This window comes from Scardinius erythrophthalmus, assembly GCF_964197995.2.
Source record: "Scardinius erythrophthalmus genome assembly, chromosome: 20".
Taxonomy (NCBI): Eukaryota; Metazoa; Chordata; class Actinopteri; order Cypriniformes; family Leuciscidae; genus Scardinius; species Scardinius erythrophthalmus.
This window is the reverse complement of record NC_138240.1, coordinates 25,151,940-25,169,241: the sequence shown is the minus strand read 5'-3', so window position 1 is coordinate 25,169,241 and position 17,302 is coordinate 25,151,940. Positions and strand designations below refer to the sequence as shown.

General features: G+C 37.4%; 1 protein-coding gene across 1 annotated transcript in view; it reads right to left on the bottom strand.

Moving 5' to 3' along the window:
• Window positions 1-17,302, bottom strand: part of magixb (MAGI family member, X-linked b) — a gene marked incomplete at both ends in the record, with an annotated part of 89,103 nt that overhangs the window by 57,898 nt on the left and 13,903 nt on the right. The window contains 2 exons of the mRNA XM_081349537.1: window positions 1,733-1,849; window positions 7,681-7,970. Coding sequence (XP_081205663.1) covers window positions 1,733-1,849; window positions 7,681-7,970 — 407 coding nt within the window. The remainder of the gene's footprint in view (window positions 1-1,732; window positions 1,850-7,680; window positions 7,971-17,302) is intronic.

Below are 17,302 nucleotides of genomic sequence, written 5' to 3'. Positions count from 1 at the left end.
TATACAAGTTCATGCGAAATCGCCACCTCATAATATCTTGTAAGATTGGTTAGTTATTTTCTATAAGTGGACTATCTCCCTATCTCTACCTCCTTGTACCGTCTCTGGTAATAATTCCACCGTAAAAACCAGCAGAACTTCATCTACTTAACAAAAGCTTATGAATTTAATAGAGGTTAATCCAAATCTGTGTCTTATCACTGCACAAATATTAAAATGGGAAAGAAATTACTCAAAATATAATTAGGATTTTAAAGCTCGGGATAAAGGGCACAGAAAAATGAAAGCAACAGGGAGTTGAGCGGAAAAGAGGGTGTGAAAGAGAGACGACTGATAGAAAAGAGCGTGAAAAGTGAAGTGAAAAGCATGGAAATGTTATGAGGCCATATTCAACAGTTCTCTCTCACAGAGCATGGAGATATGCCTCACTTTTATTCAAAACATCACTGCCCATATTAAAGGATTATATGAAGTATAGTATAAAATTCTTTAAACACTCTTTTGCATTCCGCAGGAAAAATAACAGCATGTTGGGTTTGGAATGACATGAGGGTGTCATGTAAATAATGACGGAAAATTCATTTTTGCAACAACTATTGCTTTGATAACTATCTTTCAACTTCCAACTTTCTTTTCATTCTCTCGCATCCTTCCTTTCTTGTCGCAGTGAAACCAGTTGGAGCTGTCAACACCTGCTTACTATTAAATGGATCACACGCCAATTAACACTTCATCAGAAAAACTGCAGTACCTTGAGTTCGATCAGCCTGCGTGCAAGATGTTAAGTGCTGTTGCGTGAAATAACAAGCTCATTTTTTTTAGTTTATTAGGTTGTTTAAACGTATGTGCATGTGTGTTTAACCATGAAAAATGACACATACAATCTCTGACAGTAATGAAATGAAATGGAGTACATGGAGAATTTTCCTTCTGCTTCTCAGATTTGTATTTTAAGGAAAAGAGATCATAAAATATATACAAAATAAAAAAAAATATTAGAAATAAAACAAAAAGATTTCAATATGCACTTAAACAAATCCTCAAATCCTTCTAAAATCCCTCAATCCTTCTAAAACAAAATTATCTGAGTTAGGCTACCCACATGAATTTGATCATATATTCCACTGTGTATAAATGGTTTCTAAATAGTGATATATTCATGGTGAATATAAATAATGTATCATTTGTTTCTAATTTTATTTGTCCTAAGGGCTTTTAAAAGAAAAGACTGAGACAAAGTGGAAACCTACAGGCACTATCAAAACATTGCTCTGTTTGTTTGAGCACTTAGATTTGGCAGTAGCTCAGCCAATAATGTGAGTTAGGGGTGGAGCTATCTGTATGTCTGACCAATGACAGAAGTGGGGGAGTGTTTGGGAAACCTGTCTGGAAATCAGTAACTTTTTTATTCCGTTTGTGGCACTAGTGACAATTGGATATAGACAGACATAAATCCTCCTCCATCCTAGCTAACAAAAACAACAGTTTGCTAACATTATTATTAAGTTATGAAAATGTTATTTCTGAAAAACATAAATGTGTAAAGATAATGTTTTTGTGCTAACGTTTTGAGAACATCATTAAAGACCAGATGAACGAACATTTTGAACGAACATTCTATGTTTCTGGAAAAACATTTGTTTTTCTCTTGAACGTTCCCTTGTTAGATGGGATATAGGTATTTTAATCTCTAAAAGAGCAACTTCTGAACAATCTTTTTTGGGGTACTCACAGGGCACGGCTCTCAAGTAGAGGTTTTCTCGGATCACCTGCTGGAGTTGACTGTCCATGGAACCCGGTGTGAAACATTTGCTCAGGTATAACCTTAGATCCTTGCATAGAGTTGAGCCTAAAAGCAGGACAGATGAGGAATTAGAAAGGGAAAGACGGACAAGCAAACAAACAAACAGAGACATTGTCATTCTGTAAACACACAGTAAGAATATCCCATAAATTAACATTTGCAAACGAGGCAATGTGCTTACCCACCTCAAAATCTGCAATTCAAAAAAACTGAAGAGCTTGCGAAAATAAACACACACAGATACATTCTGCCTTTTCCCTGGAGGCAGTATTGATTAACCTTTAGATATTAGAGGTGTTTCTAATCAATCAAATGAAGCCAGGGTTGTTCTACCGTCCGGCCAGAACCGCAAAGAAATGCAACTGAAGAGTACAATGAATTCACATTTTTATGGTCACTATAATGGTGTATCACGCTATGTAGAAACACATTCGGGTTATAATGAAAAGTGTGTGTCGTACAGAGACGTTCTCCCACCTACACACACACAGCCTTGGATTATAGTGAAAAATGTCACACACGCAGTCTTGGCACAGCTGCCCAATGCTCCACTCAACATGGCTGATCTCTTTATTTCATCTGCTGTGGTTTATGGTCTCTGATGACAGGCCACTTGGCTGTTATAGATGAACAGAGTGCCTCTCGAACCCATCAAAATGACAGACCCACCCCCACCTAACCTCTCCAAGTAATAAAACACAGCTCACAGTTCTCATAAAGGAACATAAGCCCTGCAACCACATGAGCACACATTCACACAGCATATACAGTATGTATGAAATGACCGCTATGACATTCTGGAAGGACATTAATGCTGGTCGGCTGTTCTCCCTGAACTTTATTTATCTAATTCACCCAGGGCTGCGTTTCTCAAAAGCATTGCGAAGACCATTGCCACCAATGTTCTCTACGATCAACTTCGCTCACGATGCTTTTAGGAAACACAGCCCAGATTAGTGTTGATTGCATTAGTAAGAGTTAGGGATCTGCAAAAAGTATTAAACTTCAGCATGTGCCACATTGTTTATGCTAAGAACATGAATGATGCCTCAAATCATGCGACTCGTTACTTTTCTGAGCATTAAGAACATGAGAATAAATCCCATGGATTACATTAAAGGAGGGAGCTCTTTTGACTTTGGCCAGTAAGCAACCACAGAGCAACCACCCAGAGCACCATATCAACCACCTAGCAACGCCCAAGCAACCACATAGCAATGCTCTAAACTGCACTCAGTGACCACATAACAATGATTTGACTACTCTCCAGAACATCCCAGTACCATTCCAGGATAGCCAGCAACTTCATAGCAACATTAAACAGAAACACCAATCAGAACACCTCAGCAAAAGCATAGCAATCAATCATATATGGTAACTATCTTGAACTCCCTAGTAACGCCCTAGTAACCACATGGCAATGCATTAAACACCACTGAGAACACTTTAGCAACTATATAGCACAGATCTGGCAACCGTTTTAATCTCTCTCTTTTTTATGTTTTGCAGTGCTAGGGTGTTCTGTGTGGTTGTTAGAGTGTTGCTATCCAAATTTCCAAATGGCTGCTAAGTGGTTCTGATGCCCTGTTTACACCTGGTGTTAAGATTGGCCGATTGGATCGCAAGTAGACGAGGGAGACATATACCCATTTACACCTGGTGTTTTAATCCATCTCTTTTGTCCACTTTCAACCACTTCTGTCCTGATTTCTTCAAGATGAGGGTCTATGGGCAGGTAAATGTAAGGTTTTTCTTTAGATCAAATGGATGAAATAAATTTTGGACAATTTACATATGAATGCGACTGGAGACGACAGAAAAAATACACATGGAGAGCATCAGCTTTCGTTTCTGCTCTGACAGCCGTAAGATCATGCTGAACACTGTGAGTGTGTGTTAGAAATCAGGAATGATGAGAGAACATTGTGCTTGGTATGTTTTTCATTGTCAAACCAAACTTGGGTCTTCAGCCAAAGTTTAAACCCCGCCTGGCTAGCGCGCTTCTCATAATGTTTATGCGTTAGATTAGTAGGCAGAGAGTAGGCGTCTTTTGCGGCTGTTTGAACATATTCAACCACATGAGAGTTTACACAACGAAAGCAATCCGGTCAAATGCATTTTCGACTACCTCTAGAAGTGCTCAGAAGTGGACAAGCTCAAAACTATTTAGACCATGTTTACACCTGTATTAATTCCACTTGTGATCGGACTGATGAAAACGCATCTTAATACCAGGTGTAAACATGGACCAAGAATACTGTACTAACCACACAGAATTGTTTCAAAAGCCCCTCAGAACATCTTAGCAACCATATAGCAATGATCTGGTAGTAACAATTCAGAACACCTTAGAAACACCATAGCAACTACCAAAAAAAGCAACCACATAGCAACATGCTAAACACTACTCTCAACACCAAATAAAAACCACATAACAATGATCTAACAATCACCCAGAACACCCAAGAATACCCAGAAACTACATAGCAATGGTAAACATCACCCAGAACACCACAGAACAGCAATTATCTAGCAACCATCCAGAACACCCTAGCAACCACTGAAAATACTGTAGCAGCCACATAGCAAAGCATTAACCACCACTGAGAACACCTCAGCGGCCATATAGCAATGATCTGGCAACCAACCAGAACACATCACACATCATGGTGGCATAAACTTTTGTATAATTGATCATCCTGTCGTAATTCAGTAAATTGCAAAAGTGCAAAATCAACATGAAACAATGGAAATGAAACTGGTCTAAATGAAAAAAAAGAAAAAGAAGAATCCTCAAGAGTTCACCATGATCAATTCCACTGTTTGGAAGACAGAGCTGCTTTTATAAAGACTTGGATGTATTTCAGCAGGGACATATTGATCTTTTTTTTTTTAAATAGAAGTGCCAGAATTAGCACAAAGCTCCATTTCTCTGTGGCCACTGTGTTTATATAGGATACACAGGCAGATCAGAAGACGATATTAATAACAAAACAGGATGCATAATTCTGCATTTCTAGGACTATGAGATATTCTCATCAGCTAATACAACAAACAGTGAATTATAACCTTATTGACAAAGCTCAATTTAATACGCTATAGTTGGTAGTTGGAGGTGTTAGAGGTGTGAGAACGGGGAGGGGAGGGGGGGAGGGGGAGACTCGGTTTGATCAACTAATAGAGGATGGAGGAAGTCATGGTCAGGTGTGACCACAGACAGTAAAAGAAATGGACACAGCGACCCCATAGACTTCAACGGAGATAAGTGAAGCAAATTAGAAGCATCACTTCCTGATGGCTGAGCGTACTGCGCAGACTCAAACTGAGCTTGACGATGTAGGCCCTGTCCCAAATGGCGCACTTCATGCGGACTTTCGGTCTCGTGGACTTGATTTGCGCGTGCTCGCTGAGTCTACGAGTCCGTAGGCTGTCCCATTCAGCATTTTACCGCTCTGAAGTGTGCTCAGCAGCGCCCCCTTTGTACCCTTGAAGCGGTCTTCCGCGAAGCCCGCATAGAAGCATGCTTCACGCACTTTAACTACCCAGGAATCCTTGCGAAAGGCCAATCAGACAACAGATGGGAGGAGACTTCATTTGCGGATAATTGTTGACATGGCTGAGAAGAAAATATTACGGTTTTTATGACCTAAATGTACATTTTACCAGTGGTTACCTACAGTTTATACAAACATTATGGTCATCGACCAGTGGTTGATGTCTCAAACATAATAATAGCGCGTTTAATAATACGATCGCATTATGATTCATTAAATAAATAGAACCGAATGTCAGGGCTTTACTGAGTCATAAACATAGTATGAATATTGAAACCTGTAAATTCATCTGAAACTCATGCACATTTTCATTATGTTTTAAAATTGCAATCTTAGTTCAAATGGAACATTATGTATTATTATGTAGGCTACAACTGTATACATCATTTAAATAAGCATGATATATCTATTGTCTAATGCCCAGGTGATATGCACAATATCAAAATATAGAACTGTAAAATTAGGCTGTGTAGTTGACATGGAGATAAGACGTTGGAGCGCAAAAAATGTGATTTCTCCTGTCCAACAACAACCAGGCCTGTAATATTTCTGTCAGTAAGGTTATTTTTCACTCTGATTTCTCTGAAAATAAAAAGCTAGATGATATATTAAACTTTTTCTGTACGATGGGTAAATATCATATTCACAAAGCAAGATACCTTAAATTCAAACCTAGTTGCAAATTTTTTGCTTATGATTTACAGTTATTCTTCACTTCAAAAAATCCCCTCCAATAAAAGAGCTTCGAAAATATCCTGTATTATAGAACAAGTTTTATATAAATTGTAAAAAGATTTTATTTACTGTTATTATTTACTTTCATTTTCTCTGTATCCCCACATGTTCATGTTCATTGTTTTGTATTATTTCCATTGTAATGCAAAAAAAAAAAAAAAAAAAAAAAAACAGCCCGTTATTTCCGGCGTGCTGATCGAGTCTGTCCCAAAAATACCTCTCAATGCGCCCTCGTGGACTCGCGCCAAGGGCCCTATAGGTCTGCACTACATGACGTCACCAAAGTGTGGACTGAGGAAGTCCACAAGTCCGGAGTGTGCCATTTGGGACAGGGCCGTAGATGTGACGTGAGCAACCTGTCTGTCTTCTAGTAGCTGTGCCAAGAGAAATCTGAATCATTCCCTTCCGAATCTTGCAGAGACGGAGAGCGTGAGTAGGAGCTTTCCATGAGCTAGGAGCAGGAGCAACTTTATGACTCTCTATGGGCTTCTCCCTTGACTTTATCAGACTTTATGCCTCCACGTCCCCCCGATTGACTGCGAGCTTCTCCTCCTGTCTATACGGTAATTTCCAGAGAGTCGCTTGGTTATGACGCAATCGTTAGCCTATTTTTACAAAAACTGCTTCTACGGGGTCATAACGTAAGATACAAGGTAATGGAGCCTTTTATACATTGTCATCTTTCTTTAGAAATAAACAATGGACAAATGGAGTCTTTAAACACTGTTATTCAAAGTTATTCACTGTCAAAGTGACGCCAAAATGAATGGGAGTCAATGGAATGCTAACAGCAGGTGATGGCTTGTTAGCCAATGGCAGCCCTCGGGGATGGTATGCTATCCGAGAGCTGGATTACCCCCTTGGGTTTGATCAACTAATAGAGGATGGAGGAAGTCATGGTCAGGCGTGACATACAGTTTGAAAAAAAATCACCCATGACATGACACTGTGTGATACATTTCTGCGCCCCCTAAGGGTGACATACGACCCATGTGACATAAATACCACCATCGTGCAACTAGGGAACAAACTCTATATAAAGAGTTGACAAACACGGATTTTGCTCTGCTTCAGAAAACCATTTTTCAGTCTTCAGTGTCACATGATCCTTCAGAAATCATTCTAATATGCTGATTAGCTGCACAAGAAACATTTTTATTACCATGCTGAATTATTATTATTGTTGAAAACAGCTGCGCTTTTTAATATTTTTGTTTATTAAAGTTCAAAACAACGGCACTTTATTTTAAATAGAAATGTTTTGTAACATTATAAACATCTTTGGATCATCACTTTGGATCAATTTAATGTGTCCTTCCTTGGAGAATAAAAGTATTCGTTCAGTTGAATGGTAGTGCATTTGTAAATGAGAGACTGCGGGGGGAAAAATACAAACTATTAGGGTGTTGTGGGTGGTTGCTGGGGTGTTTCTATGCAGTTGCTAAGGTGTACTGAATGGTTGCTAGGGTATTGCTAGGATGGTTGCTATGTTGTTCTGAGAGGTTTGTAAGTGTCATTAACCCAAAATGTGAGCTGTAAGAAACACTATTGGAGAAAAAAATAGTGAATGTAAAGTTCTAACACTACCTGGAGACACTGATTTGATGCGGATTGGATGGGGGCAGGAGTTTAGGAGTCCACGCACATCTCCTAAAGTCAGACCCAAAACAGGAGTTCCCCCGATTTCTATGATGATATCGCCAACTGTGATCCCTCCCCCTGGTGCAGCCGTGACGAATGGGAACTCTCCATAATCGGCCCCGCCTCCAATGGCAATTCCCAACTCTCCAGAGCCACCAACCAGCGGTATGAAAGTCTCCTGCACTTTGGAGCGCCAGTGCAGCTTCTTTCCTGCAACCTTAGACATGGCCAACGAACTGACAGAGAAAAAGAGAAAGAGAGAGAGGATATAGACAGAGATTAAATTCATGTCAGTAGGGAATAAACATAGAAAATCTAATGCTAAACATTCAGTGTTTGGACACGTTGTAAATATCCATGGATGTAAGGTTTTCAAAAGACTACATAATCACAGAATATTCATTTTTGCATGAACTATTTCTTTAAATCTAGGGCTAAGATGAAGCAGACAGATCAGGGAGGGCAGGAGGTCAACATGTGCCCTACACAACAAGGAGTATGCCCTCATTTCTATGTGTTCTGTAAGGAGCCTCCAGGCAAATCTACAGATGCCATCTCAGTGGGAGGCACAATGAACATACACAAACCCCCTTCACCAAAACAGGTGGAAGAGCTCTTCAAGGCAAACATGCTATTTGAAGAAACCCCTCAACAAAACACCTACAGTGGCCCCAAAAAATATTTCAGCACTAAATGCATGTTGATAAATGTATTAATATCATTGTATTAGACATTAAAGAATAATGAAAGCAAGTGATATATTTGAAAGAAAGATAGTACAAGCACATTGCCAAGCACATTGAAAACCAGAGATATTTTCTTTAAAACTGATGACAATTTAATATGCCTACATTATATGACAATTATATGATCAAAAATTAATAAATTGCTTGTTATTTTAAGTTTTGAGCTTATGTTTAAGCTTGACACTAGTTGACTAAAAGTCATTGCAAAAATGTCTCAGAAAAGTTACGTTATTTCTGAGAAAATCTCTAGCAGCATTTGTTTGCAGACGCCACTTAATTTGATATTGTATTATCTAATGCAATAAAATGAATACATTTTAAGTGTGGCTTAAGTGACCAAATACTATTTTGGGCCACTCTATATTGTTTTTGTTTTTCAACAAAATCCTCTAGAACTGTCCAACTGGGGCCTGTGCTCTGTAATATTAGGCTGCATATACAAAATTGATATTGCATAACGTAAACAAAGCTTACTGAAATTATGATTTACTGCTGTATTACATATAAAGATACAACTGTGTCTATTCTTCATGTAGACTTTTTATGTCAATGTACCATATATAAAATTATATTTTAATTATACATTGCTCATTACTACTTGCAAAATGAAAACTTAAATTAGCTTAATGTAGCATGGTAATACCATGGTATTCTTTGAAACACCTTGTAGTACCATGTAAATATATTATATATGTAGTATGAAATATACAATTTTATTATCTAAAATTAAAATTTCAATAGTTTAATTTAAGAATATTTGAATGATTTTTAGATTATACAGAATAGACAGTCCAATTATAGCCTCAAAAACATATAAACTTCAAATGTTTTCTAAAACAAAATATTGATAATTAATAAACAAACAAAAACAATATTTGTCACTCAATTCTTACTTGGCAACATTGATCAATTTCAAAGGAGTTTAGGCTTTCTTTAGTAAAATTAGAATGGACAGATCCTCTGATGTAAAGGTGACAGACAGACCATAATTTAAAGAGACTAGGACTTTTTAAATCTCAGAGCTTTAACATGCAGAGATGCCCCACTAAGTGACAGTTGGCTGGGCTCGCGCGAGGGGCAGGTGCAGTCTGAGCGAGAGCGCCTTGAGACATGACAGTATTGGAGCAGCGCTGTCATTCCCTCGCCGGCCCCATCCAATCTCTTACTCTAAAGCGACTTTAAAGCGGCAGAGATGTGTAGATGTCCGGCGAGAAACAGATAGGGGAAAGAGAGAGATAATCAGAGAGGGAGATCAAGAAAGGACAGATGGCGAGGGAGCATGAGGGGCTGACAGAATGAAGGAATGAACGTGAGAGGAGGGCAAGGAGTCGGGTCACGGAGGAAAACACAGAGGTAGGTTAGTTAGAGGACTGATGCCAGATAGAGCAGGAGATAGCAATATACAAGAGGGAATAAGGATTAGATAAGATGGGGGAAAATATGTTTGTGACAGCCAAAGGGGATAAAGCAGATCAAGCGGTCAGTGTGAAAAAAAAAAAGAGTAAGACTACTGCCTTACAAATATTTGCAATGAAAACCAAAGCTATTAAAGGTGATACTCTGCCAATTCCATCATGAAATTAGAGCTTCTAAAGATTGTTTGGAGATATTTGTATATTATAGCTCCCCTAAACTTTTTTTTTTAAATTTCACATCTGTGCTGTCCCATTGGTGCTATGAACATGAATAATATTACAGGTAATAAGGCTTTTTGAGCTGTGCTATTACTTTTCTAATACATGTGATTTTCACTTGGCAGATGATTGAACTGTTAAATAAATTATTAACCATCTCTAATACTTTCACAATCACCTAGCAACACCCTAAAATGTCCGGGACTGCAAACAAACAACCATCTAGCAACCACCCATAACACCCTAGTAACCATCTAGCAATGTTGTAGCAACCAAGTAACCATCAATAAACCACCCAGCAACAAAGCAACCATCTAGCTACCATCCAGAAGACACTAGCTACAACCTAGCAATGCTTTAGCAACCAAATACCCACACAGAACACTCTAGCAATCACCTAGCAACACCCTAGCAACTAATAAACCACACAGAAATGTCATAGAAACCAAGCAACCATCTGGCTACCATCCAGAAGACCATAGCAACCACCTAGCAATGCTTTAGCAACCAAATACCCACACAGACCACACTTGCAATCACCTAGCAACACCCTAACAACGTACACAGAAATGTCCTAGAAAACCAAGTGACCATCTAGCAACACCTTAAAACACCCTAACACACTGTAGCAACCAAGTAACTAGGGCTATCACCTAACAAAAACATTTTCTAGTCAACTAATAGTTGCTCATTTAGGCCATTAGTTGACTAATCACACGTTTAAATTACTTTATTGACTTAAATTTGTCAGTCAGAGACTGTGTGACTTTCCCACTTCATGTAGATTTTTTTTTTCGTCTTCTCGTCAACTAATGTTTGGTCGACTATTAGGAGGCAGCCTTACAAGTAACAATTTAGAAACCACCCCGAAATGCCAGAGAAAACAAACAAACATCTAGTCAGCATCCAGAAGATAGCAACCACCTGGCAATGCCCTAGCAAATAAGCAACCATTTACCAAACAACCCAAAACACTATAGCAACACCCAGCAACCACACAAAACAACCTAGCAACCAACTATACTAGCATCACATGTTTTAGATGGGCCAACATCACTTGCATTTTCTTCAAAACATACAAATCTTATGATATTAAATTAGTAACAATGACTGCAGTATTTTATCCCTGGTAAAAACAAACAAACTTTAAACCACTCTAGGCTAGTTTGCTTGTTTATGATGATCTAAGTTGGTTTAAACTGTTAGCTGGTTTAAACTCACAGCCTGGCCTTGCTGGTGTTCAACTGGTTTAGCTGGTCTCCCATTCTCAACCACCTCTAAAACAGTGCTGTTACGGCTGAAAATAGTTGTTTTTCCCACAGGTTCTTTTAAGATTATTTAGATTTTATAATGTAAAAATGCATAAAACCCTAAAAAAAAAAGCACCCTGTGAGCATCTTTGCACTGTTTCTACAACATGATTTATAGCAAGGCAGCACATGAGTTAGCTTCCAGCGCCATCTTACACTTTCCTCTTAATTGTCTCTGTTACGTTATTACCACGGGGGGTGGGGGGGTGGGGGTTCTGAGAAAGATCAATATACCCTAATTGGTGATCGATACAATCCTAACCAGGGGTCAGATGGAGGAGCAGTCAAACAGACTGTGGCACAGTAGTCAACACGGTTATGGCGCCCGCACGTCCCCTCAGGCTGTCCTGCCCACCAGGCTTAATGAGGCTAATTAAACAGCACGAGAAGCATCTGAGGAGATATGACTAATTGTTTCCAGTTGAGCAATTGGCCGATCGGTCATTTATCCAGCCCCACCCCCTGGAGATCCAGCAGCTGATAGGAGGAGTCTTTTCTTTAACAGCTACGGAGACAGAGATAAACTGAGCCAGGCTCCACGCAGGCTGCCATTGGCACAGGAAGAGGAGTCGTGGATATGACCTTGGAGCAGGAGAGCTCAGGTGTCCATGGATAGAGGGGCGGGATAACACTAAGTATCTATGTACACAAAAATACATTCCCTTACAGTGATTAAGTAACTTAAGGGAACATGTTGTAAGAATTAGAATTGAAAACGGAAATTAAGACAGTACAATCTATTGAAAGAACGGTGCTTCAGTCCCTTATAGCCTCATTTCATGTGTAGAAATGGATGTAGGATTAAATATAGCATCTAAGGTCTATAGGTAGAGTTGAGTGATTTGTTACGTGAGCTGAGAGGCGTATATGTTTCAATGTCATGCATGTATACAGATGCACACATGCTGTATTTCCCCTTCTCTGTTCTTTTTCTGTCCAGCTGTGTGACCTTCTGCTGGGACAGTAACTCTGCACATGTTTTTTGCACATGAAACAGGGAATGCATGCAGCTCCAATTTATAATAGGTAAAAATGAAATATATATTATAAAGGATATAATAAAATATTATTTAATTTATAAATAAAGGAACATTTGACAAGGTGTTGACTTGACAATCTAAGCTTAAATAAACCTTGATGATAGACAAATATACACACAGATAGATAGATAGATAGATAGATAGATAGATAGATAGATAGATAGATAGATAGATAGATAGATAGATAGATAGATAGATAGATAGATAGATAGATAGATAGATAGATAGATAGATAGATAGATAGATAGATAGATAGATAGATAGATGGAACTACAGACAGATAGATAGATAGATAGATAGATAGATAGATAGATAGATGGAACTACAGACAGATAGATAGATAGATAGATAGATAGATAGATGGAACTACAGACAGATAGATAGATAGATAGATAGATAGATAGATAGATAGATAGATAGATAGATAGATAGATAGATAGATAGATAGATAGATAGATAGATAGATAGATAGATAGATAGATAGATAGATAGATAGATAGATAGATAGATAGATAGATAGATAGATAGATAGATAGATAGATGGAACTACAGACAGATAGATAGATAGATAGATAGATAGATGGAACTACAGACAGATAGATAGATAGATAGATAGATAGATAGATAGATAGATAGATAGATAGATAGATAGATAGATAGATAGATAGATAGATAGATAGATAGATAGACAGACAGACAGACAGACAGACAGACAGACAGACAGACAGACAGACAGACAGACAGATAGATAGATAGATAGATAGATAGATAGATAGATAGATAGATAGATAGATAGATCATTGCCCAATGCTGTCCATTTACTTGTAGCAAGATCAAGCAAATATATCCCTAGTTACAAACTCAAATGTCTAGAGGTGTCTTTGTTTGTGTAACACAAACTGTCAAGTCTGGTTGCTTTGAGACGGCTCATTCTGTCAGGCACACACACACACACACACACACACACACACACACACACACACACACACGCACACACACAGTGCTGGTTCTGGTTATACAGCTACACATCTTCACGCTCTAGAGTCTAGACTGTCAACCTTGCTCAGCAGCATTAGTTGCATCTATATTCAAAGGTTGAAACTGTGAGATGAAAACCTTCCTTGTCATTGCTGCAAATAAAAAGAGCATTTTGCTCTACATCTAAGGGAAAGAAAATACATTTGATGTATACATGTGTACATTCATCTTCATTTAATTTTGATTATTTGTCATTAGTGATATTGGCTAATTTATTTGCTGTCGCATAATATTTTAATTACAAACAAAACCATTATATTGTTTTCCGAAACAGAAACACTGCTTTAGAAAAGCTGTTTTATTACAACCGGCTGTAGTCTGAACTAGAAACTCTGGTGGCTCTATGAAGATGCTGCATATTTTACATGTAGTGTTGAAAATGCTGACCCTTAAGGTCAAGAAAGAGCTGACCACCCCATATCCGCTTTCGCATGCACCCCTCTGTTCTGCTAGGATGGCTCACCAGTGAAATTCCATACAGTCCCGGAGCAAAACAATCCGCCACATCTACCGCCATTGTTGTTTTCTCTCAAAATACATCCTATATTTCCTCATAAGACCTATTTTTGGATCAGTCTTTATTCCAGGAACACCCATGGCATCTCATTCATGAGAACATGAATAACTAATGCTATAGGCTATACATCGTGTGTGCCAATGAAACTAGTATAGAGTCATGTGGTCGGCTGCTGCGTGTCTGTTCGTGGTCAGAATGTGGAGCAATGGATGTTCATCTATGAATTCATTATCGTAGTCGACCTTACCCTGGGCCGCTGACTTTTTAGAGACTGCTGAATTCATTATCACTGTAAGTCTTTAAGTGTCACATTGTAGGTGTTTAAAGAAAAGCATTATCAGAATGCAGACTTTTCTGGAACGTGAGGAAAGCATTAAACTTTCAAAGTCAACATGAAACGGAAGTTGTGATTGTCTTTTTCTTCCCTATTATTGTGATGTATATATCAGAGTGAGACGAATTTTCAGACAAGAAAAAATGTAGGTGAGACTTGAATTTGTTAATCTGGTAATGATTGGACCATTGGATCATTAGTTTGCTATTGCTGTGATCTCATGTGAGTAACAGATTGTCCCGTGCTAGCGCTAGCAAACAGAGAATCAGAGAAGAGAAGTCTGGAAGCTTGTTTCCACCACGGAATAAAAAAATTATCAATTTTGACTTTTTTCTCTCACAATTGTGTGTTTATATCTCATAATTCTGACTTGATAACCCACAACTGCGAGTTTATATCTCACAATTCCGAGATAATAGTCAGAATTGCGAGAAAGTCAGAATTGTAAGCTAAGTGTAAACTCTAGATAAAAAGTAGCAATTTTCCATAGATGTCACTGCAAGTTGGAAGGGAAGTTATTTTGATTTAATATTACGATGGCACATGAATAAAAAAAAATAATGATGATGGATAAATCATTTATAGTAAATATTGCAAAATTTCATAAAAGAAAAAATCCGTTTTGATTTTGTGGTGACTATAAGTCTTGGTTAGATGGAAACAGCAAGCCATTTCAAAGCAGGTTCATTATTATGAACACCCAAAGGACAGAGGGAGATAAAAAATAAATATGAGTAACTTTTTTTGGCCAGTGAAGATAAACAGGGGCCCCAGGCTTGTGACACTAATTAGAAGGTGACTACGGCAATAAAGGGATTTATCCGTTCAGACGGCACTCAGAGCGAAAAAAACTGAGATAAAACAGCAAAGATTCATAACATTTAATGATAATGTAATTAGAAAAATTGAGGCTCTTTTTACATAATTATCAAAGTAATACTGCAATGAAACTTCATTGAAATCTGTCAAATATGGAAATTATTGATAAACATGAATTACATGATGGTCACAATAGTGTTCTTATAATCTGTTGTTTTGTTTTTTTATCAAGATCATTCAGAGTTCTGTGTTGGTCACCCATGGGGATATATTGCAGCTAATGCTTGCAAAATATAAAAAAAAATAGGAAAAGCATGTAAAAATTTAAAATCTTGTTAATTGGTTACCTGTCAGATCAGATGATTCCCATATCCAGTAAAAATGATATTTTTATTAGGAAAATACTGTCACGGGTCAAAAGCTTAATACAAAAGAAGAGAAGCGTGAGGCAGAATAAATGAATAACAAAGACTTTAAATCAACACAAAGAGCAAGGCAATGGCATACATAACTAATATACTGTAACTTCAACGAGAGACCATGAACAGCGGAGAACTCAGGGCTTAAATACACAAAGGAAGATCATCAACCGAACAGGGAACAGGTGAGGACTAAACTGAAACCATGACAACTAATGAATGTCTCGAACTCAGGTGAAACAGAGACAACGAAATCAGGGGCTGTTTACACGACATCGTTTTCAACTAAAAACGTAAAACGTTTTATTGCCTTTCATTTACACGACAACTGCGTTTTGGGTGCCTGAAAAAGCAATCTTTGGAAAACGGGTTTCAAAGTGCAAGTTTTTGAAAACGGTCTCCGTGTTAAACAACAATTAAAAAAACGAGAAAACGATGACGTCATGCACAGGCATATTACGTGTTCAGTCTATAGTATTTCATCGCCATCTATTGGCCTGGCAGCAGAATACAGCGTTTTTAGTTGTTGTCGTGGATCCGTGTGAATGGGGATCGTTTTGACAATAGTTCCGTACACGGAAAACTCAAAGGAAAAACTTCTCCGTTTTAAGCATATCATTGTCATGTAAACGTACCCTTATACTAGAAGCTAATTAAGACAATGTAACAGAACATGACTGACAAATACATATAATTGCACTGCATTTTGATTGTTTAAAAATATAGAATTTACCACAATTTATCAATCTATATTTTCTATATTTAACAAGACAATACGTGTATTTTTACAGTAAAACATTGTTCAAAATATATATTTTGCAAGCAAAATGTATGAATATATTTTAAACATAGTTATGTTTTCATTTCTTATTAGTTATCCAGTATACTTAACTAACAATAACAATACATTTGTTACATACAGTGTTACATACAGTATTCACTCATCTTTGTTAACAATAGCTAATAAAAATACAACTGTTCATTGTTAGTTCACGTTAGCTCAGGTCTATTAAATAATATTAATGGACAGCTTTTGATTTTAATAATGCATTGGTAAATGTTGAAAATAACACTAAGATTAATAAATTCTTTATTGTTAGTTCATGTTATCTAATATTAATTATTAATTAAAATTAATTAATTAAAATATATTGCTCATTGTTAGATATTACATTAATGTTAACAAATAAAACCTTATTGTAAAGTGTTACAACTATTATTATTTTGTGGCATGAGTTGTAGTTTTGATGTTTTGTTTTTGCGTGGTTATGTCTCAACTAGGTTGTGTTAAACTCATAAAGATGAAGAACTTTAGTACAATAGTCTTTAATGACAAAGCTCAGGAGATAATACAGGATACCAAAAGGAACAAAACATTACATTGATGAGAACATGGAGCAAACAAAGGAGCTTAATGAGATAATTAACAGGACACAGGTGAATAACATGAATTAAACAAACTGGGATAAACTAAGTAATTTCTCTGACCTTCTATTTACCACCTGTATTATCATGATTATATATTTTGGTATAAACATTTCAGTTAAAGATAGGGTCAATGTTGTTCCGCAAATCTTGGAGCCCGCACCTACAAACTGCAGTCTCAATCTCAACAGAGACGTGCCCAAATTATGAAAGTACAGAGAAGACAAAACGAAGTGTAAACAAAATGACTCAATTACAAGTGTGTCTAATTGAATTCCACAGTCAA